Genomic DNA, 24,317 nt, shown 5'->3' on the forward strand with positions numbered 1-24,317 from the left:
ACTCAGGAAAATGTGCATGTATAACACTGGTTATCATTTTTTTATTTGCTTTTAATTCTTTTCACATCACGTTGTCAGTTTGAGTGACAGGTGGCAGAACATTTCAGGGTCTGTCTCCTTGCTTCCACGTGAGGCTGTCAAGAGTTTGACTGGGATCCACTCAGTCTGCAGGAGAGAGGCTGCTCCCAGGTGGTTTGCTGCTGCCTGCCTGTCTTGAAAGTGCTCTGCGTCTGCAGGGCAAGAGAGAAATAGGAGGAGGGATGGGGGTTGGAGGGGGGGTCCTTGTGGACCTCTCCCAGCCCGTCGTCTGGAGGATTTTACACCATTTCATCTCAAAAATGAAAATGTCATGGCTTGGTACATCTCTGCAACAATTGGAATCTGGGCCAGCGGTTTATTTATTTCATTTCCCAGCATCCTTGTATAAGCAGCACCCTCCTTCACGTAAACAGTTGTTGCATCTTTGTCTGGCGCTCTTTCTCTGTTTCTCATTCCCTCTCTTTGCATCCCCACCATCCTCAGTTACCTTTCTTTCCCTCATACAAATAATGCAGGGTTCCTGCCACCAGGTCTGCACTGATAGGGATGAGCAGTTCCAGCATGAGATGGTATGAGACCCAGGGCGAGCGGGGCACCTGGTGACAGAGGGGGGACGCCTGTGTGCAGAAGGGGGATTGCAAAGAATTGGATAGGGGGATTGGATTAGGAAGAGCTTGAGACCCAGCTGGATGGAAAAGAAAGGAAAAAAGAAAACACTTCTTCACTGAGTGAGTGGGAAGAGATTGTGAGGGAGGACAAGAGAGTGAGACAGCGAGAGATGAGCAAGGAGTTTGTCCCGGAGGTACGGAGATAGATGTGCAGTACATGGTGTAATTAGCTCACGTGAATCACAGCGGCCTTGCATTTCGGGTGAGTAGGTTGTTTATGACAGTCCCACACGATGTCAAATGAAACGTGTGAAACCAAAGATGACCCATAATGACAGCTTCTTTTTTTTTTTTTGGCAGTTTTGTGTGGGCATGTCCCAAGAAATGGAGCTGTGCACGCTGCAACATGAAAGAGCAATTTCACAGCTTCAAATGGCATTGGAAAATTCTCTTTTATGTGCATTCCAATTTCATACCTTCTGCTTCAGTCTGTTCAGGATTGTTGTAAGTGTTGCTTCTGTATTTCAAAGTTTCTTGACATCCCAGAATGTTAGTGCTTTGCAGGCCGGGCTGCAAAAAGCAAAGCTACATGTGGATTGTTAGACAAAGGTGTGTGATGAAATGTAGGAGAGAAAAAATGGAAATGACCCAACAAACCAGAGAAGGACACTCTTAAGACATAGGCAGTTCATCTCCATTACATTCATTACCCCCCCCCCCCCCCCCCCCCCCCCCCCCCCCACCACCAACCACCATGTTGTCTGTATGTGACACAGTGCTGTCCGAACTCATTAATGCAAAGCCTTCGGGAACCATTGAGTGTTGAGATGCCGAACAGGGTTAACAACCCCACATCTCTTACCCTGACATACAGTAACATGTACTAATGGCATTTGTTTGCAGGGGGGGGGGGGGGGGTCACCCTAATTGTATGGAGGCTTCTGAGACATTATTAGGCTGTAAAGCTGCTCACACGAAGGCTATAATTATTCCTCAGATGATAATTATTGATTCTGTACTGTTTTTAATGTGCATTGATCTACAGGTTTCTCCTGATGAATAAGGCTCAGCACCACAGCACCCAGAGGATTTCAAAAGATGCTTCAGTGGAGCAGCTGCTAAAGCGATTTGGCTCAAATTTCTGGTGTTTGTTTATCTTTGCAGGTACTTCATCGATCGCCACACAGATCTGGAGAGGCAGTTTAACATCAATGTGGACGATGGGAAAATCACGCTGGCCAAACCGCTGGACCGGGAGACAGACATGTGGCATAACATCACTGTAACCGCCACAGAAGTCAGTAAGTAACCCTGACTCCATTCTTTCGAGCACAATCTGCCTCATGAATTGTAATGTCCTATAAGTCAGCATACTATTAGACATGCACTGGCACGCAGGGTTTAAAAACGGGTAACTGCAGGAAGGCACGCACCGTTCCGTCCTCCTCTGAGTGACTTCATGAGCTGTCTCAGTCAAAGGAGTCACCGACCTGCTACACCTAGTCCTCCTGTTCAACAATTTAACACTTTTTAAAGGAGCACTTTTTAAACGTTCTGAGAGCATAACACAAACAATTTGCATCGGAATCTGCGGAGGCATTAAACACCCTAATTTGCTGAGTTTTGATTGAATTAAACAGCTCAGTACTTAATTTGTGGAAGTGCAATAACATTAAGACATATCAAATAAACAGTTTTAAAGACATGCTCCAGAGTGGATTGCTCCAACGCCAGCATCCATTACAGATTAAAGAACATCTGCGAACCACAAAACTCCCTGACTATGTAGGAAATCTTGCCGGCAGGGCTACATGCAGCTCCAACCATATGTAAGGCTTTATTTGCATACAGATTGTTTCAGGGGGGCTGTATGATGTGATAAAGCTTAATGTACCCCTTTAAGCTATTGGAATAGAAATTTACTCAGCTTATAACTTTTCTGTGTGCTTCTGCTGTATCTCTCCCTCTGTCTCTTTCTGTGTCTGTCCCGTCCTTTCTTTAATCAAAAGAAACATTTATTAATTGTAGGAATAAATCTAAATGCAAACACTGTCAGAATGTTTTGGCTGTGCAGTAAAGACAAATCTAGCCATCCAAGCAGCCCGTCAGAGACACCAAGCATGTTTTTTTTTTTTGGATAAGCTGCTTCCCTTGTCACATTGTGCACCCATACATTGAAGGCATGTTTTCATGCCTCTTGGCAAAGTAACTGTCGTTTGAGATCGTGGCATCTCTGAGAGCACCTAATAGGAATTTGCCAAAATAAATACGGCAGTTTTGCTGTTCTTCACAGATGGAGAGTAGAAGGCGGTACCCTCTCTGGCGTGAAAAGGAATAGATGTGTTCCTAGTTCTATCCCGATGCCATTTGCCACCCAAACGGAGGCTCGTTCTGCTGCCTCGCACCAGTTGACATCTGACTAATCAGATTCTATTCCCTGTCTGCTGCAGAGGGAAAATCACTTCTGTGAGGAGGGGCTGCGTCTCATCCTCCCACTGCTCTAATCCATCTATCACTGTCTATCTGACTGTCAATTTCCACTCACTTCACTGTTTACCTCTTTTTCAACTCATCTCCTGGAAGAGCTGAAGACCTTGAATTTTTAAGGGGCTTCCTTACTTTAATTGAAAGGGTGGAACATTTGTGCACACAGCAAAATCGTATCGCAGTATATGTGTAGAAATTGTAAGATAGTAACATTTTACTTTGCCAGGTGTTTTCTATTGCAAAAGCTGTAATTCTTAATATTTAGGCCTAATCGTATGGTTTTTAATCCCGACGCTAACCATTATTAATCATTATATAACCCTAAAATTGTATTAATTTATTTTATTGAATGACAGACTGTGAAGTTGAAAAGTGAGAAGTCTCCAGACAGTATAAGATCAGACTGGACCATTAAAGTCTATGGTGTAATGACTTTAGATTTCAGAGCCAGGCAGATTTGGAGTCATGAAAGTGTAGTTATGTTACAATTTTAAAGTGTAAATTGTAAAATGTTACACTTGACCTGAATAAAGATTACACATTCTGGAGTAAGACTGGATTGATGTACACAGAATTCCATATTACCTGCTACTAAATGTATATTTAATTACTCCTCTGTGGAATATGTAGCATTTAAAGTCAGATAATAATATTTCTAGATCCCAGTTTAATCCTAGTTCATAAGCAATGAAATCCAGCCTGGTTTATTCTGTAGCACTGGGGATTTTTGCTGCTGCACCCTCACATGGTACAGTGTGGTCAGTACCTTATACAGTTAGAAAGGTTTACACTAGTGCTATTTATTTGAAGCTAATAGGTCATTAACAGCTTTATCGCTCTTTTACTACGTTATAGATCATCTGCACAAACTTATCTGTGACTTAAATGAACATAATAGTGTTTTTAAAGTCGTTTTGGATTTGACAGATTGTGTTCAGATAGGTTTACTGTATGTCCATCGTGTTAAGGCAATGTTCTGATCTGAAATAAAAACAAGTAAATCATATAATACAAGTGCAATTGACCACAGTGACATAGCTCTCTTGGGACTAAATTAAAAATGAATTGCTTGACAAATTGGCAATTGCTCCACTGATTAATAAATACACCAGTTCACAGTGACTCTCGAAAGGGACTGTCAAGTGATGAATTTTTGCACTCAAAATCACCTAATTATATTGCTTTTTAATGTCTTTTTTTTTACTTTAGTTACCAGTGAGTCATTATTATGAATGTTTTAACTCTCATGTATTAAACATTAGAGTGTACAGGAGATTTTTCAAAGCACTTTGAAATGATTTATTTTGTTTCCTGTTGCCTTGATTCCTGTTTTGCATTGTTGATACCTGCTGAAAAAAGATTGATGTGGCTTATTACCCGACATCCTATCAGGAAATTAGAGGGGGATATAAAAATGGTAAATAAAGGAAATTAAAACTAGGTCACTGAATTTACCTGGGATTTCATGAATAATCTTGTTTGTCCAACTCATTCAACACTACTTTTCTTTTCTTCTTGATTCTCCTTCTTTTGAATCTATATATCTATCCATCTCTCTATCTTAGGAAACCACAGTCAGATATCGAGGGCAGTTGTGGCCATCAGAGTGATGGACATTAATGACAATGCCCCTGAATTTGCCACCGAATACGAGGCATTTCTGTGTGAAAATGGAAAGCCTGGACAGGTAAGGAAAGAAATGACTCATTCATCAAAGCAGTGATCTGTCACTTTCTTACTCTCTGTCCTTCTCTTTGTCTCTCTCTCCTCCCCTGTAATGATTGGCCACAATGAATTATAGGCTATTTATTTCACTGAGAAACCACAGAGGTGGGAGTGCGGTCCTTTTGCTCTGAAACAGTTCTCTCCAACACAATGTGCACAGAGCAAAGGGGAAATGAGAGCAGTCAGGATTGATCAGAGTGGATCATAATTCAAGACAGTCTTTCATGTCTTCCTCCAGATGGCACAATGCTTTCCCCAGCCAAAAATCCTGGACAAGTACTTAGCATTCTCCTTCTCATCAATCGACCTCATTCAGGGGACCCGCGTACGTACAATAGGAAGCTTTATTGAAAGAGGGGAAAAAAGGAAACTGAAAAAAGGGAAACTGTCCTGCAGGGCCTGAATTCTAAATTCTAATCAATCATTAAGACATATGGTGTGATAAGACCTATGATGACATATTAAAAGATAGAGCTGGGAGCCTAAAAGTGTGCCAGACTAGACAGGACCTCATTGATAATAATCTCAAACCCCAGGAATGAATAGGGCATATATTTCATCAGGTGTGATCCGGCCACTTTTTTACCGAGGCAGGCTGCAGCGGCAAAAACACAGTGATAACTAAGCTGCCTCTTCTAATGGCTTTGAGCCCTCCTCTGTTTATCCTATTGTCTCTCTTTTTCACCACAGGTGATCCAGACCGTCAGTGCTGTTGATAAAGATGACCCAATCCAAGGACACTACTTTGACTATCGTCTAGTCCCCGAGATGCTCAACAACCCCAATTTCACCATCAAAAACAACCAAGGTGTGAACAAAAATTAATTGGGAACAAAACAAGCTCTTTCATGAGGCTGAATGACTGCACTTTCTCCACTTTTTTTCAATGGCTTTCCAGTCTCGTCTCTAACCTGCGGCGTGTTAGCCGAACCGGAGATGAAATCTGGTGGATCAGAGTAGCTCACAGTTAGTAGATATAAAACTGTCTGGACACCAGTTTCTTTTTTTCCTAGTTGTTTCATCATGGCAGATGGTCTGAATTTTTTTTGCTAAATATTACATATTATATATTATAAAGTAATATTACTCATTTATTTGGCATTTTTTCTTGTCTGTATTCCATCCTTCTTCTTCTGCCTCCCTTCCACTACTGACTGTACAAACTGTGTTCAAAATGACGTTGCGTAACGTTTTCAGCTTCGGGCAAAAAAATTCTTCATATGGTACCAGCCTTCTGTTTCGGCGTTGAGGCTGCAGGCTAATTTACTGCAGGAGGAAAATACATAAAAATCAGGTCATAAAGTGGACTTCCTATCCTCAGCTGAAAATAAAAACCTTTTACTTTTGAAATAGATACATTAGCACGCAGGAACATAAGAAGTCAGCGCAATCACAGGAAACATAAAAATAGCTTGGGTAATATATCAGTCTTCTTTTGACACATCAAGAGCATCTGATATTCAAAAGGCCAAAGAGAGAAAAAATACCTTTTCCTGTCAGATGTGCAAAAAAAAAAAATTCTGTCAGAAAAGAAAAAATGATGGGTGTTTGACTCAGTAAAAACTCACTGCAAAAAACTGGCCTTAACTGTAAATCAGTCTGAACGTGTATAAAACATATGGGTTTCAGGGCCTGGCACTCTTTTTAACAGAAAATATAATAGCATAAATAACTAGAACCCACACAACCCCTCCACAACTAAAGAACAGCCATGCATTAGACCAAACAACAAAGAGCCTTCATTTTTCCTCACTTGCCTGAAACCACAGTAAATATGTGTTGTGCTGCAGTGCACAATATATCGCATACCACACTTATCTATAATGTTGTTAATTCCAAACAGAGAGAAGGCACCCATCACACCACATCTCCCAGCACTTCAGCCACTCTTTCTATCTGAATCGGCAGCTGTGGGAGACACTTCAGTGAAGAGCACCAGGGTCTCTGTGAGGCTCTTTGCGTGGCTTTTGTTTGTGATGATGAGTCTAATTGTAGACATTGCACAGTGAAGAGGTTAAGGGCTGCCTACCATGGGGAAAATGGCTGAGGCTCTGATCAGTTTTATACAAGATATTGAGCACTCTGGCAAATGTAGTTCTCAGCAGATGGGGCTGCAATGTATTAGAGCATTCCATTTTAAGTACCAAAGACAAAATACTCGCCATGTTGCCAAAAATGAAAGATGAACTATTCAGATTCTCTGATTAACTTAAAAATAATCTGCGTTAAAACTATAAAGCTCTCTACATAAGTAATTTGCCAGTAGCTTGGCCAATTGGAGATATTGCTTTAAAAGTAACATTCAGAGACAATGCAGTAACTGGTACTTCTCTCTTTGCTTGCTAATCTTAGGTAATGTTTGAAACTTAACTGTTACAATTTCTAGTAAAGTATCCCTAAAAACATTTTGAGACTTTGATATTTTTGTGAGCATTATCTGCAACTTCTTGAAGCTTCACTGGGCAGAGGGGTAATGATGGGGTATGTTTGACTGGCCAACTGCAGAACACAGCTACACTAATGTGACTTTTAGCCATGGTTGGTTGCCTAATGAGATAAGTTGCTAGCATTTTAGCTGTAGTCCCGTCTAACAGTTTTGGATGATTTTTCCAAACTCATCTACTGTATATGTGAGCAGTCAAGTAAATCCTCCCGGTATGTATCAAATCTGCAGTAGAACATGTAGCTCCCCAGAGCAGAAAGGGGAGATAGTACAGAGAGTATAGGGAAAGAAGAGGACAGGATAGTTAAAAAAAATGGTAATAAGTAATAAACTTTAACATGTGCTGTGTTTTACAGACCTATCTGTTGTTTCTTCACTCCACACATCCATGCTGTTATAAAGTATTGCTTGTTTTGATTAAATGACTATCCCAAATAAAAAAGGAACTGGTGACATGTCCAGGATGTACCTGCCTCTCGCCCAATAACAGCCAGGATAGGCTCCAACCCCCCCCCCCATATGCTTAGCCATTTGCTTCCTGTTGTCGCTTCGGACACCCTTATCATGTACTAATTAAGCACACTGAACAGCCAGCTTGAGCTCTCTAACCGACAGACAAGACAGTAATGCTACATGTTGGATCAGTTGAAAAATGGAACTCAACAATGGAGAGAGGGAGACATTCACCAACACCCAAGATGGGCCTGACTGCCAACTAGCAGCTTGGTGTGCCAACAACTATGGTTTAAGATGGTTAACTTTGTCCTTCAAACCATCGAGCGCTCAAACTGATTTCACAAAATGAATCCAGTTCTTCTTCATGTCAGTGTTCTTTTGGAAAATCAAGTGAGCATTCCAAGTTCTGCAAATTCTGGCATTCAGAGAAAATGAAGCTACATTAGTTGTCAGATTCACAGTTACATGGAATGTTTGGCTCATCCAAGACTAATGGTTCATCGGAGGCCTATTTATAACACTGTGATGTTAGGGACAGGGACTTTTGATCATTTTAAATACCTGCTCACAGCAAAAAAAGATGAAGAGCTGTTCAACTGTGAAGTTCAACATTTCAGCGCAGCATTGTCCTCAATCTTTTTATATCTTTTAAGCAGCTGTTGTTCAACACATGTAATGTGTTTGGAGTTTAATTTGAACAAAACACCTCATATTATTGACATTTCAGCACAATCTGTGCATTCAGTAAATATATCAAACACAAAATAGGGTCAGTAGTGAGAAAGTTGTCCATTGGCTGGAAAGGAATTATAAATGAAGATTTTTCTCTGACTAACATGACCTCTTTCTCAAATCTTCCCATCTGAAGTTGAAAAGCATTTAAGTTGTACCGACTTGGTATCTATGAATGTTGCAGTGTTTAGCTGTCCACATAATGCTCAGACACCTCAGCAGTTTTACTGGCATTTACTGTTATTTGTAGCCTGTTACATGCTGAGTTGATTATAGCCAAAATCTTGATTTAAAGAAGCCTCTGCTTTTTACAAGGTGACAGTGAATATTTCAGTGTACACAGTGTTCATTAGTACCCAATAGTCAGTAGTTCAAACACTGTTTATGTGGCCTAATATATAATGGATAATAAAACCAGCATTCTTATAACAGTGAGCTCAGTCTGTTTGAAAGTTATCTATACAGCTATCCCACTCTTTGAAGATACGACTCCTTCTGCGGGCTGACAATCAGGAAATGCTCAATTCTATTTCTATCACCAATATTAGGCAAGGAAATGAGAATGACCTGTATACAAGGACGTGTCCTGATAGTTTACTACAGTGTAGTTGATTCTTGGATACTCGGTATGCGCTGCCGAATGATCCAAAAGATGTAGGACATATTGGTGCTCACAAAGCAGAGCGTACCACTTAGTTGCAGCATTTGTAAAAAAAAAAAAAAAAAAAAAAAATCTGAGCATATGTTCACATCAATTACAGATTGTGCAAAGCAAGTGATTCTATCACAAAGCATTCCATCTTTTGATTAAGTTTGCTCTGTCAATACAGACGTTTCACCATGGCCCTTTTCTTTATCCTGCACAGTTCTTATTTTCCCTCCGTCTTCAATGCACCCTCAATCAACGAGGCAAAGGTTAGACTATCAGACATCTTGTACATTTTCAATAAGATCACCAGGAGTAGATTCTTATGGGAATGCAAGTGTTTGATAAAGTGAGCAGCGTAAGGAGTGCCAGCTAATGAGCAGACAACTTCACAGAAGTGTCATCAAAGAGCAGCTGGCACCTTTCTGGGTCGACATGTGCCACATCTTCTTAGCCAGTGTCGCCTGCCATGGTCCCTTCATTTCCTCAGATTTCTAAAGAGGAATAGCAAACTTGGGCTGGTCTTACTTCAAAATTAAATATCACTGCTGAGAGAGCAAAGGTGGACAAAAGGAAGGCATTTACAGCAATGGAATATGAGAATGCTAAAAAGCCAAGTGATGATTGATATGAAATTAGTTTACCCTCATGCTGCACTGATCTTCACACAGTTTATTAATGGGATTTCAGTCTGTCGCCACCATAAATAATAATGGACTTTTCACACACCCCTTGCAAAAAATTAATTGCTGGATTTACCTCTGTTTGACAGACAATTCAATCAGTGTTTTAGCCAAGCACGACACCTTCAGACGACAGAAACAGGAGATGTACTTCCTGCCCATCATTGTGACAGACAACGGGAATCCACCGATGAGCAGCACCAACACCTTGACCATCAGAGTGTGTGGGTGCAGCAAAGATGGAATTGTTCAATCTTGCAATGTGGAAGCCTACGTCTTACCTATTGGGCTAAGTATGGGGGCTCTCATTGCCATCCTGGCCTGCATTATACTCCTGTTGGGTGAGTTAATGAGTTTTTTTTACTGTCTTGAATCTGATTTTGATGAATGATCTTCGTGTACTGAACAGAAAATCCACTTGTTAAAAGCTTGAACAAGATTCTTCTTCTTTTTTCTTTTTATCCCCCTTTTTGTCCTATCTTTCTTTCTGATAGTAATAGTAGTACTATTTGTGACCCTGAGGAGACATAAGAATGAGCCTCTTATTATCAAGGATGACGAAGATGTTCGCGAGAATATTATACGATACGATGATGAAGGAGGCGGTGAAGAGGACACAGAAGCGTTTGACATTGCCACGCTGCAGAACCCGGACGGCATCAACGGTTACCTACCACGCAAGGACATCAAGCCTGACTTGCAGTTTATGCCACGGGCGGGCCAGCACTCGGGGCCAAATGGCGTGGACGTGGATGAATTCATAAACGTACGGCTCCATGAGGCAGACAATGATCCGACTGCACCGCCTTATGACTCCATCCAGATCTATGGATACGAGGGCCGAGGATCCATTGCCGGCTCCCTGAGCTCACTGGAGACAGCGTCATCAGACTCAGATCAGAACTATGACTATCTCAGAGAGTGGGGCCCACGCTTCAGAAGACTTGGGGAGCTCTACTCTGTGGGTGAGAGCGACCGTGAGACCTGACCTTTGATTTGTTAGAAAAAAAGACTTTTGAGATTTTTTTTCCGTCCACATACTTGTGTATTAAACGCTAGGGGGTTGGCTGGCTTTTAGAAACAGGTGTCTAAAAGAAGAAAAAAAGAACTGTTAATAATGAGGGGAGGCCACCTTTTTGTATTCTTTTTAGAGTGAGATATAGCAGTTGTCATCCACTACGTCAAGCGCATTGTAATTGTTGAGCAAAACAATGTCTTTATTAGGAGATCTATGATTCTTGTGGAGTGTAACTTAGATTCAGTTGTGGAGTGTCTAGCAGTATTTTGGGTGTTAGTCATTTACTGTGACTGCCAGTAGCAGAAAAATACTGGCATTTCTGGTAGTTGCCCAATGAACGGATATTGTTGGGTTCTCTGAAGCTTAAACGGACACCATACTCCAAGGACACCAAGATGGAACTATAGAAGCTGCAGAATGACTCTTCATACGTCTCCCTAAGCCAATAGGCTGATGAATGAAGGGACACTAAGTGAAAATGAAAAAGCAATATGTGGTCTACATTACAAAGATGAATGTATATGGTTTGGGGAAAAAAGAAAAAAAATGCGAAAGGACAAAGCAGTATTGGCTTTAAAGTAAATTTGTCAAAATTTGATATGTTCTCCGGTGGCCACATTTATAAACTATCGAAAGCCCAGAGAGGCTTGCTTTATACAACTCTTTGTATTTACATGCTACAAGTGTGGGTCGCGAGTGTTATTAGCCTATAAAAGACTGATGTAAAGACAAAAAAGAGAAATGTAGAAACTCTGAGGCCTTCTTTTTACAGAAGCAACATTAAATACAATTGTAATCTACTGTTTTTTGACAAGAGATGTGTTGATTCTTCATTACTGTTCTATCAGTTTTTGTATATCTGTTCTTAAGTAATTTTTTTCTGTGCTGACTTTGAAGTGAGTGTGCTTAGATTATTTCACATTCAGCTTATTTGAACCACTTGAACATTATTTCTTAATAGCCAAACCATATCATGAATTCAATGCAGTTTGTGATATAGACTAGATGCAAGCAGGCAAACAAGAGCTCCAAGTTACTCAAATAGTACAGATTGACTAAGTAATTGGGACTGTGGGACAGGGACTTTTCTTAGACATGCTAATTCTGTGTAAAATACAGCTCGTACTATATTCTGGGGTGCAGCCAGTGAGCTTCTGAGCACAATGGTCCAATTTAAACTAAAGTATGTGATTCCCTCTAAACATCAAACCCCATTTAGGAAACACAGATTGCATTAGCCCAAGAAAAATGAGAAGAGAAATTGAGACCATGTGCATATTGTGCTTACACTGTATGATACCAATAAAAAAAAGAATTGTACTGTACATAGAGTTACTGCTAACGTCATAGCTTTCAATGAGGTGGTAGGTTTTGTCGCTGCACGTTAGCTCTTGCACATAATGACAATTTCAATGGCACTACAGCTGCGTGCATACTCAGTTTGTACTGATACAGTATTATGGCAGTTCTCGGTAGACTAATCAATATATATGGAATAGTCCTACATGCAGATCATATTTTCTACTGTGCTTTAATGCTTATAAATGTGTATGTTCAATTATTTACTCCCTGTACTGTAATCTAAGATACCCTGTATTGTTTCCTACTTTGTGAAATATATTTTTATAAATATTGCTGTATAGTCGTGATTCTTTATTTCTAAATTCAGGTGAGAGGATATCGACGATGAAAAAGGATTACGGCTGATGAATGAATTCACCTCAGAAAGCTTGTCTCACAGACAATGTGAAAAGCTTAATCAAGGCTATGAATGTATTGTCAATATGCATTTTGCAAGTTCACAAAATTTATGATCGTACAATACAAACTGCTCTTCTAAGTTTCAATACCTTTACTACTACCTTACCTAAAAACATATAGACTATGAACACACTTAAAAATGTTTTCGTGTTCCTCAGTGGCACTAGGTCAGTTCAGCAGTCTTCGACTTCAAACTCACTTGATTAATTTCTGTAGTTACAACTTTTGACTGAATCTGCACCCCAAAAGCAGCAACATGATATGAATACACACTATAAAGAACAAAAAAAGGAAAAATGCTCATCATTCTCCTCTTCTTGCAGATTCTCCGTTGCTTAAAAAGGGTCCAGGTTTTAGGACAACATTGTATTCTTAAAAGTATTCTTAAATGTTTGGCTGCTCAAGAAAAGATGCTGCCTTAAAGGGGAACTGCGGTATTTTCAACATTAAGCCTCTTTTCTGAGTCGTCTGCAATGTTTTAGAACCCCCCTCACCGCTTTTTTGATGTTTACTGCTGTCTCCGGTATTTGCCTAATTTTGATTCATCTCAACCTGCTTCAGAATGGCAAGTTATATGCATGTCTTAAAAGGTCCGTAAAAGCACCATAAACGTCCGTTTTCAAAATAATCAACTCACCGGAGTGGTTACTGGTGTGCACTGGTAATCCATATCAAATTTCGTTGCGAAAAGTTGCTTCTGTCGCCTCAGGCACGCTCAGGCCGGGAGATTGGACCGAAAAACAAAAAGTTTTCAGTGCAATCTGTTGGTTTTCTTAGCTAGGAAATTGTTTTTAAATTGGCTCTATATGAACGAATTGGATTATTTTATGAATTATGATTATTATTAATTAATTGAATTTCAATTGGCTTGAATTGGACTTACTATCTAAGTGCCTTGAGATGACATTTGTTGTATTTGGCGCTATATAAATAAAAATGAATTGAATTGAATTGAATTTGCTCAACCAGATTCAAGCTGGCGTCTGTGCTCCACACATGCTCTAAAGTTGAACCTCTTTGGTTAACGTCTGTAAATAATACATTATCTCATTGTGGCTAAGAAATTGCCCTGTGGTTGAAAATCCCACAAAAAAAATCCGGATTTCATAACCAGTGTCATCTGACAAAATTTGCTTAGTTACAGGCAGAATCTGTGAAGTGAATTCGGCTGTATTTACATGTATGATCTGTCACAGAGAAAGTTAGAAATGCAAAATGTCTTGAATGTTTTCTCACATAGTGGCGCAGCATAGGACATACTCTGCTCCACTGCATGTATACATGGACAAGGATGATGCATGTAACTGTACTAATGAGGTTATGTCACCCTGATCGGAACACAGTCTCACTCTGTAATGTGTAATAGTTACATTGGTCCACAGCACAATATGAGGCAGTTTCACAATGAAAGTAGGAAAATTAACACACTTACTGGGCTCAAAAATCATCAAATACCATCTACCTTTTAGAATTGTAGCATGCCTACTTCCCAGGCTTTGAGAACTTCATTTACAGACGCTTTGCTTTGCATCCTGTAACATTTAAATGTTTGGCATTATATGAAACCGATGCAAAAGTTATTTTATACAGCTATAATATGTTCAAAAATACTTACAAGGATGTAGGAGAGGGAGGAGGTTGGTATTACATAGTGGACTTTAATTCCACAGAATAAGGTTCCAGCCCCATTTGATCCAATGTTGAGCAAGGACTTTTCACCTTTCAGCTTTCCTGTCAGTCACTCAGTGGGGTTACATGGCACTGAAAGGATGAGATAATTGGCTAAATTACAATAAGATTGAGTTATTGAGTTATTAAGTGCATGTAGACACCTTAATCTGACAAGAAATTGGATCGGATTACACGCGATCGGATTAAGACCCCGAGATAACTCGGTTGAAAGTCACACTAAACCTGCTTGTAGACGGTGAAGCACGTGGTGAATTAGACTTTGCGTTCTGCGCATTCTCAAGATTTTTTCCCGGGGTCGTAAACCGGAAGTCGGAAGAGACGATATTACTGTTGTTGTCGCCGTCAGAAAGAAAAACACAGCGATGGAGAATGCTCCGTTGTGCATCGCGTTTGTGCAATAAGCAGCTCATCACAAACTAAATGTAGAGGGACGTAGCTTCATCTTGCTCTTCATTTGGCATTTTCTCAAATGCCTGAGTTTGCTGTTGTTGTTGGTGGTGAAGCGGTCAACCGGAAGTGGCTCTATTAGCAATAGTTGAAATGGGTACAGCGCCACCTATCGTACCGGAGTATGACATGCTTTGTGCCTATGATTCGATTCATTCACCGCCATATATCCAAGGATAATTGGATCAACTCAACTCAGTCTTATTGTAATTTAGCCAATTATCTGATCCTTTCAGTGCCATGTAATCCCACCGACTGTTAGTTAGGGTTTGGTTAGCTATAAAACAAATGCATGGTTACAGGTTGGCTTCATGTGGCTTGAACAGTTTCCTCTACAAAACATTCGTAAAACGAAAACCTCACATATCCCAACTTCTGCATCTTTATGGAGACAAAATCATGTGCTGGACATGTGGACAAACAAACCCACCATGTCTTCATGTGACACCGGCTCTATTTAAGATATAGTAGGCTTTTTAAATGTAGTCCCAACGGTGACCAAAGATGAAATCAATAAGCACTGCAAATGAAGAACGTCTTGGTGGCACCAAGTTGTAACTGTCCATGATAGTGTTACAGCCTCCACATTTTTTAACTATATCCTACAGACTCATAACATAAATCTGACCTGTGAAGCCATCTGTTATTTCCCAAGTCTTGGAGATTACGTTGAGGCTATTGTGTATTACTAATGATTTGTTGTTCCCACCTTAGAGGAACATATACCGGAGATGAAAGATTTACATGAGAAACTTTTGCATGATGTTAATTAGCCTGAGTGTAAACTGTGGTGTTATGTTACAGTAATACCCATCTGCCTCGGTCTTATTTATTTCTTTTGAGTACAGAAGATTAGAAATAATTCTATTTTCAATTTTCATGCCATTTTATTTTCCTTTCCCTTTTCATGTACCGTACTTTTGAACATTAGATCCTCTTTGTTAAACTTGTTGAAAGATTAGATTTTTATAGGGGCTTTAATTGATACAGAGGTTTCTCATAAGTAACAAAAGCTTTTGATCGTATCAATTACTGACAGTGCCTCCCTGAACTGAGGCGCACAAAATCACTATAATCCTCATATGCTTATACATTGAGCTTTTACATTAGTACATTCACACATATACAGTTCATAGGCTAAGGCTGGTGGTGATGGAAACTGTGTGACATAGATTAGAAGATTAGAATCAGCAACATCAGGTTTTATAAGAATGATCCTCTCATTCACATTGCAGCATACATCTTTGTCTTATTTCTTTAGACTTGCCAAAGTGGTGTTGGTGTTTAAGTTGCTTTTGGCCTCTGGGACTGGAAGTGTTGGCAAACCCTGAGGCTATTATCTTTATGCACCTGATCCATTAGTCAAAAATCAGCCATGGAGCACATTTTAACCAACTAATATCTCCAGCTAAATGACAGCACAAATTGTTTCTCGAAATCTGCGACCCTGGCAGGTCAGCATTCTCATTAGTAGTCAATCTCCATGTACCCCCCCCAAAAAAAAAACACACACTCTCACACACACACACACACACACACACACACACACACACACACTGTTGCGTATGGCTGCAGGTCTGACAGAGGTTGCCTAACTAGATAGTAAATCAAATTACCTACTCATTTTGGTAACGTAATGGAAGTGTCCCGCGGGTGACAACCTTGTGCTTGTTGTTTCCTGCTGATATGTGCCAGATACTTTATGGCAGGCCTATGGCTCCAGCTCAAATGGTGTAGAAACTGTAATTACCATTGCCTGGCAGAGATGCCCTCAATTATGAACAAACTTTGATGAACTTAAGAAACTTAAGAAAAAACATTTTCCATTCTGAATTTTGAGATATGGCTATCACTGGCTGTGTCATTAATACTCATTCACCTTTCTCTTTCTATATAACATCGTTGGATTGTTTATGATACAATGATGAAGGAGGCTGTGGATGTCTTCTGACCCCTGTTTCTTTATGTGCTTTCTACACATACTTTGGCCCTTTCAAGTACCCATCAAGTGAGCACATTGCATATTAATTATATTTTGCTCAAAGCTACAGAAATCCTCTAGTCCTACTGAGCTGAAATTATATCTGGCCCTCAGGTTTACTTTGCGCCAATTAGTTTGTGGTAATTCTATTAAATGCTAATTTAGCAATGTGCTCTTTGTAAGTTTACAATCAACAAAAGAACCCATAGCTGTAAAACAGAACTATTGTACAAATAAAAGCTTCAGGTATTATGTTTTATGTATCCTATTAATTAGCTAATAAATTATTAGTTACAGTTTCCATGTATACATACACATATGTGTGTGTGAGTTACTATTCTTTTACATGTGTAAATGTTAGTTAATTTAAATTTTTAGTCCATATGGAAACAGCATTATCAATATAAATCCATGGTAGTTATAATTTCAAAGCAGAATAATAATTAGCTACAGCTCGTTGATTGTATGATTAGAAACACATTTTGTAACAAGATGGAAAAATATATGTTTCAAAGAGAGAAACTAAAAGAGAGTGTGTTAGAGGGTGATGAAATGATATGAAATGTTATGCACAAAAGCAAAAGGTACAGAGACATGGGAGGACTCATTGGTGATCAGACCATATTGTGACGTTGTAATTTCAAGGAGTTGATTATGCCATGACTTGTGAAGGAAAATCCCCCCATGGTGGTGGAGTGGTTGTTAAGAATGATTACAAGGATCTGGATCAATGGGATGTTGTGCAGGACTACTGATGAGCTCAATGGAAACCCTTGTAGTCTGATGAAACTTGAGGTGAGAGGGCTGGAGGAACGTTGCACGAATTTGCCTCTGAAATGCCAGTAGCAGAGAAAAAAAGGAGTCGTTTTTACACCAACAGCAATGCAGTGATCGAAGGGAGCTTCACTATGAGGAACACAGTAAAGAGCTGAAAAAATCCTAAAAAAGTCAGTTTATAAAAAGTAGCTGAGTTGCTACGGTAAGCTAAATGAAAACAGGTATTCTGTTTCGTTAATACTTTTTGAACTGTCAGCATTTCAGTCCTGAAAATTTCAAAGCCCCAGCAAACTGAATTCAAACCTCATCAGACCTCTCTCAAAATGGGCCAAAAAATAAACTTCTTTAAATTAAAACTATATTATTTGGGGAATTTATCTATCTATTTATCACTGAGAATAGAATAGAATACAATACAATACAATACAATACAATAGAATAGAATAGAATAGAATAGGTCTTTATTGTCATTGTCACTCGAAAAAATTTGCAATGCTATTTTATGTTAAAACATTCATTAATACTCTTTCTTCAGTTGTTTATCCTGCTATAAGTCATGGGAAAAACAAATGAATGTTTGTTTTTGGGTAAATACCATTAGAAATGTGATTCAGAAGAGGATACAGATGAATAGCAAGTCTGATCTTCTCCAGCAGAATGTTCAAGAGTGATCGAATTGTGACAATTGAAATGTGTTTTCATTGAAAAATGAAATTATAGGCAGTCATATTCTAGGTCTATAATAATGATTTTCAACTTAGTTGTGTTAAGTTAAATTCAATTTCTTTAATAGCCAGATCTGAACCAGATCTGTGTATGAATTGAAATTAAAATAATTTGCATGAATTATATGTCCTGGAGGTAGCATGTATAAGAAGAAAAAGAGGGGGCATAGGACTGACCCCTGAGGGAGTCCAGAAAATAACAATTCTGTGCAAGATCTGCAGTCCCCATTGCAACGCAAAAATCCCTGTTGTGCAGGTATGAATAAAACCAGTCTTAATACATTGGCAGAAATGCAAACCCATTTTAAATGATGATGGATGAGGATTCAATGATAAAAAATAATGATGTATTATTGGTACAGCACATATCTTAACAATGTTACTTTGTGCTTTACAAGAGGGATAAAGTGGGGGAGTCTTGACTGATATCTGTTGAATTACTGAAGCCATGGTGATAATAACACAATAGAATTCATAACTTTGTGTGCAGCTGAAAGACATAATTTTTTTTTATTGTTGTTTGCTGGAAAAAAGAAATCTTAAATACATTCACACTGTGTCTTAAATGTATGTTGATGTGTGCGTTTATACAGGCTAGTAAGGTAAAAAAAAAAAAAAAGTATGTGTCTCTCCAGTTTGTAATGGGTTAAGAAAAGTAGTCTAACCTTTAAATTACACAGTCCAGGTACACACATGTATTTCCACTTTGCAGGTATGGATTCATGTGTTTAGACTGTGGCAGGATAGCTAAACACCTGGAGAAAACAAGCTCAGTGATGATGATAATGAGTATAATTAACTATATACAGGTAATGTAATTCACAGCAATGCATTGTACTAGTTCATTATCCCTGAAACATAGTGTACTGCTGCATGAAAAAAAAGGTATATGTGCAGTTTCTTCAAGACAAATACTTCTATCGTTCCTGCAATAACAATGTCCCAACAGATTTTTACAATAAACCCATTTCTTCATTATAACAGTTCATTCCCTCATTATGATTGAACTTATTCAGAAAAAACTATTCAGATAACCTTAACTGTAAAGTTTTAATTATATTCCATCAAACAGTGTTTACATGTCTAATTTAGTCCACTTTGATCTTCTGAGGTTGCTGCACAAAATATGCCACGACATCATTACAAAAGAAAATCAAAGTAAACAGTGTACAGGTGCAGTTTCTGGCGGTGGGATATGTGGACATGTAGAAACGGTAGATAATAAAAGCCATCCAAGATTAAAGGCAGGCTATCTTAAAGTTGGTTTCAACAGTGAAAAGAGAAATTCTTTGGGTCCTGTAAATGTTCTGTAGTGTTCCAACTAATCATGTGTCTTCAGCATTGGTTCCTAAACAGTCAAACCTCTTAAATGCCATGAGAGTCTGGCATTTGGTCTGAGCAGCTGCTCTAATTTATGCTGTGAGCCGATTTTAAAGTTGTGTTGACAAGGAGGACAGCAGAGCTAAAGTTAGAAGTTTTATTTTCTCTGTTTTGCCTGATTCGTGGCAGTCTGTACGAAAAGCTACAAAAACAACTTTTTTTAATTTTTTTTTCTGACAAGAAGAAATATCTAAACACCAGAAATATGGGCATGCAGTATGCCCAATATCGCTGTGTACATCACCCTCAACTGCAGAATAGGTGGAAAATATAGGTGGGTGGGGGCCAGTAGAAACGTAATTGTCTTGCCATTGTAATGTGTGTAAATGTTTTGTTAAGTACAGGCTGGTAATCAATTTTTGAGCACCAGATATGTGAGCATGAATCCAAGTAATTGTCACTGTTTTTGAGTTGCAAACGGCTCCTTCCCCTGGAGAAATATTACTGGCACTTTGTGCAGCAGGGAAATAAAATCCCTCTTATTACATCTTTAATTCACCACCAATACGTTTTTGCATTGTGCTTTCTGATGAGGAGACGGTAGTTGTTGTTTTGACTCATTGGTCACTAACGCGGTGGTCCTAATAAGGCACCGTGGAGGGTTTAATTGACCCCCTCTTGCAATTAGCATTAATTAGCACCTCTGTTGGTGGACATCGCAGCCAGCAGACGTGCGCCACAAATGTCCTGCTGTTTCTGCTGTGCACCGCTGTGTCACTTCAAGCCAAAGAAACTCCCTGAATCGAAATTGGCTCCTGAGCCGACTGGCCCCCTCTCAGCTGCTCACGGTATAAAGGCATCTTGGCCCTGCTGGAACACCGAGCTAGTCTCATGAGCAGATGCACAAGGCTGTGTTCGGATTATCTTTGTTTGACACCACTCTGTTGGAAGTTATTATAGCTGGTTACTTTGCAGCTACATCATGCCATAATGGATTTCCTTTTTTCCATTTTATTTTCAGGGAAAATGAAGTAATCCTCAATAACCTTCAAAGCTGAATAAATGGATCAAAAAATTGTATTACTGTAGTCTGCTGTTGGAGACATAAATCAAGCTAAAATAAATAATTTCCAATTAACATTAAAAGACATTGTATAATATGAAAAATGCTGCTCATAGTTATCAATACCCAACTTTGTTCTTCTTTGTGGTTTTGTTTCTGGAAAGTATTTTAGTATGTTTTTGGTAGTTTTTATTGGTTTTCCTAGCCTTCAACATTACTTTTCAGTCCCTGTTCCTATTGTGGTCTTCACACTTTTTTTCTGAGTTTGCATACTCAAAGCTACAGAAAGCTAGACTAAGTTGATGGATAACAATACCGTGTCCTTTTTTCTGTTTGCTTGTTGTTGTTAACAGGTAAAACATCATTATGAAGGCACTTTGAAGAGAAAGTACAGAAGCTCAACGCTAGTCCAATTAGATACAGTCCAAATCAATGCCCATTGGTAACTAATCCGCTTCTCATTGTTATTGTTTTCATATTACGACAATTCATAAAAAGTTACCTAGCAAAGGAAACATTTACATTCAATCCTGTCTTAAGGATGCATAGGACGCTAGGTGGAAAGTACAACTCCCTTCAACAAGAAGAGCAGAATCAGACTTAGTAAGGCAGTTCATCTGCCTTGAACAGTTGCGAGGTGGCAGTTCCTTTCTATATGTTGGGTTGCCTTGAAACCAGTCTTCCAAGCTTTTATTGGAAGACCATCTTGTTCATTAATTGTCAGGTTAGAGGTATAATCCTGGCTCCTCACCTAGAAAGATTCTCAAACTTCCTAAATGTTTGTTTTCCCACCTATTATATCTAAACTTCTGATGCGCAACATTTTATTTTATGTTGCTGGGAGCAAATGGTGTCAGGCCACTCTGGGTCCTTAACCCTTATGTTAGAAAGCTGTTTACACCTGTAGTGTTCGCGGGTCAATTTTGACCCGTGATTTGAAAATGCTTGAAAATGCTTAAAATCACCAGTTTTCTTCCAATTTTGTTTTTCAACTCATTGTTGGCTTAGTATACATTCATATAAATGGAACCAGTGTTGGAAATTTCTTTAGTTGGCTCCACAGACACAGTGTTTTAAAATGTACCACTCGTTTTTGAATGCAAAAACTATTTAAATTCACTAAAAATATTTGTCATTCTTATAGACTGAGTAATTAGAAACTGTAAATGTGTTATAGACCTATATTAGAGTACACCTGCCAAAGAAAAAAAGAATATTTTTTTTTATTATTTAAAATTATTAACAATAGTGACATCTTTGGTGTTCCGGGTCAAAACTGACCCGCATTGATAAATAGTAGGATAAAGACAACAAGTGTTCAAATTTCTTTCCATAAAACCAACTTTTATTTAACCATACCAATTAACCAAGCAATTTAACCATAACAAATGAACAATGACCAACAACAGTGTGTTTGTGTGTGTGTGTGCCTGCATTAGGCCATAAACTGAACATTGAAAAGTAATATGATGTTAGTGCAGGTGAGTCACTCTGAATGAACCAAAAACTTAGCATCAGAAACTTTAACTGTGTGTGTGTGTGTGTGTGTGTGTGTGGGCCATAACTGGGCATATTGGGCCACAATTGATCCTCAGAGCAACACATAGCTTTGAGGTGATGCATAAAACAGCCAGTATTCTCTGCCGGGTCATTTTTGACCCGTAACACCACAGATGTAACTTTTTTTTTTTTGAGACCTTTAGAATTTACTAAAATGGTGAAAATTGATATTTCTGTATTCAGTTGGGTGTGTCTGAGGATTAGATGAAGCCTCATTCCAGAGCAAAAAAGCAAATGGTAATTTTTACACATTTAAAATTGAAAACGGGTCAATTTTGACCCGAACACAATAGAAGGGTTAAACAGAGTCTCTATAAGGGTGACAGAAAGTCACAGTACATAATATCACAAAACTTAAATTGAGGTTCAACTTGACTTTTTTCTTCTATTTCAGCTAAAATATGACACAGATGAGCATTTCTTCAACTACAAGGATGAATGTTTATTCAAAGAGTGTCACAAAGCCTGCCAACACGTCAGACAACAGGAAAAGCTATACAAGTGACAGGAGACATCCGTTTTTAGCTTTCCATTGTCTTTGACTCTTTGCTTGGGTTTAGTTATCAAAACTACGCTGTTAGATTCAGGAATCAGAAGTACTGGATTAGGGGGGTGGAATAGATTAGGCTATTAGGTAGAAATTGCTAGGGTGACACATCTCCAGGAGATTTCACAGGCATTTGTTCACTTGACCACAACAATTTACACATTTTTTAAACATAAATATAGGGTGCAGTTATCTTTATTTTTAAGGTATTAAAAATAGTTTTACAGGTTCAAGAACCAAAGCTACTTTGTAAGGTTAGACAAGTGGTTTTAATTGTATTTTGGTTAAAAATACACCAGCCACATTAATCTGGCCCATTTGAACTCTAACTAAAGGCCTCCAAATGATTTGATTTTGATCCTGAGTTCCAAAAAAAAAAAATGCAGAATGTGATGCCTGTGGAGTGAAAGCAGGCTGATTTATTTCTGACAGAATGCTGGACCTTATTGACACCACCTGCCTTGAAGACATTTGTTAGATCTTCTCTCAGCTCTGGAATATATGGATGTGAGGTTGAGGTTAGAGCAGCTCCAAAAATCTTTAAAAACACTTTGATGTACATGGTAAAAGTGACATTCACTTTGAACATCCACAGAGGCTGCAAATAATTACAACTTTTACAGTAAAAGAAAACTAGTTACAGCTTGACATTAAATGATATTTGGGGTTGCTGCGTTAGACGGTCCATTGGTTTAATACAATAAATATGAATACAAAAACCAAAATGTTTTATGAACTGCCACGAAAAAGGAGATTGGTGACTTTATTTATGTGCTAACATCATTTTATCTCATTCTGAACTGTGATACTGAACTGTTAACTGTAAATAGTTAAGACTATATCATTTGCTTTATAAAAATGCCAAAAATAAATGCGTATTATACTTTGAGGTTTTATTTCTTTTCACGTTCTTCAGAAAACAAGATGCCAGTAATTTATAAAACTTAAATGACAGTTAACACAATTTTAACGTGTAAACTGCCCTTTTCACCCTAAACCAACATTTTAGAAAAGTGAAACTTTTGTTCTTATAAATTTGACCCTGCAGTCTGCTCCTGTTACAGTTTAAGCAATAATTTACAGTAAGAGTGTTGAGAAGTTGACAGTTGCTAAGAAAACATTTGGTTTCTGTGGGCTTGTTTTAAGGGAATGGAACTGAGCTTCATGATGAAATAGTCACCTTTGTCTTCACAATAAAGTACACAAGCTTGCAACCAATGCTTACAGTTGACACCTTACTCGAGAGGAATCAAAAACAGTGTGTGATGGTAAGGTGATCATGAAGTGGTGATGTTTTCCCAGTACTTCTCAGAATGAGAACTACTTTTAATTAAACACACACACAATGAAAAATGTGCTACATTCGGAACTAGTCATAGGCTACTTATCAGCTTATTTTGTGGTAATCCTGAGTGATCCATTGAGGTTGTGGTCAGCAGATACATATTTATCAAAATTGTAGGTTGCAGTTTATTCTCAAACAAAATGCCACTTGTCTTGGAGATTATTCAGAAACTACAGCAACATAAGTATGTACCCAACACGCAGTAAAAGCAATACTGTTATAGCATGTGAAGTTTAAAGAGAAAAACAATGTATTCTTGGAG

General features: G+C 38.7%; 1 protein-coding gene across 3 annotated transcripts in view; it reads left to right on the forward strand.

Annotated features, from left to right (window-relative positions):
* Positions 1–12,423, forward strand: part of cdh8 (cadherin 8) — a 117,583-nt gene extending 105,160 nt beyond the window's left edge. For 2 of the 3 annotated variants that reach the window (XM_075470998.1, XM_075471060.1), the window contains exons 8-12: positions 1,812–1,948; positions 4,700–4,821; positions 5,550–5,667; positions 9,909–10,160; positions 10,314–12,423. In XM_075470998.1, coding sequence (XP_075327113.1) covers positions 1,812–1,948; positions 4,700–4,821; positions 5,550–5,667; positions 9,909–10,160; positions 10,314–10,807 — 1,123 coding nt within the window. In that variant the 3' untranslated portion in view covers positions 10,808–12,423. The remainder of the gene's footprint in view (positions 1–1,811; positions 1,949–4,699; positions 4,822–5,549; positions 5,668–9,908; positions 10,161–10,313) is intronic. The other variant, XM_075471130.1, reaches the window with a different exon arrangement.
* Positions 12,424–24,317: the final 11,894 nt, after the last annotated feature.

The sequence above is a fragment of the Odontesthes bonariensis genome, chromosome 1 (assembly GCF_027942865.1).
Source record: "Odontesthes bonariensis isolate fOdoBon6 chromosome 1, fOdoBon6.hap1, whole genome shotgun sequence".
Taxonomy (NCBI): domain Eukaryota; kingdom Metazoa; phylum Chordata; class Actinopteri; order Atheriniformes; family Atherinopsidae; genus Odontesthes; species Odontesthes bonariensis.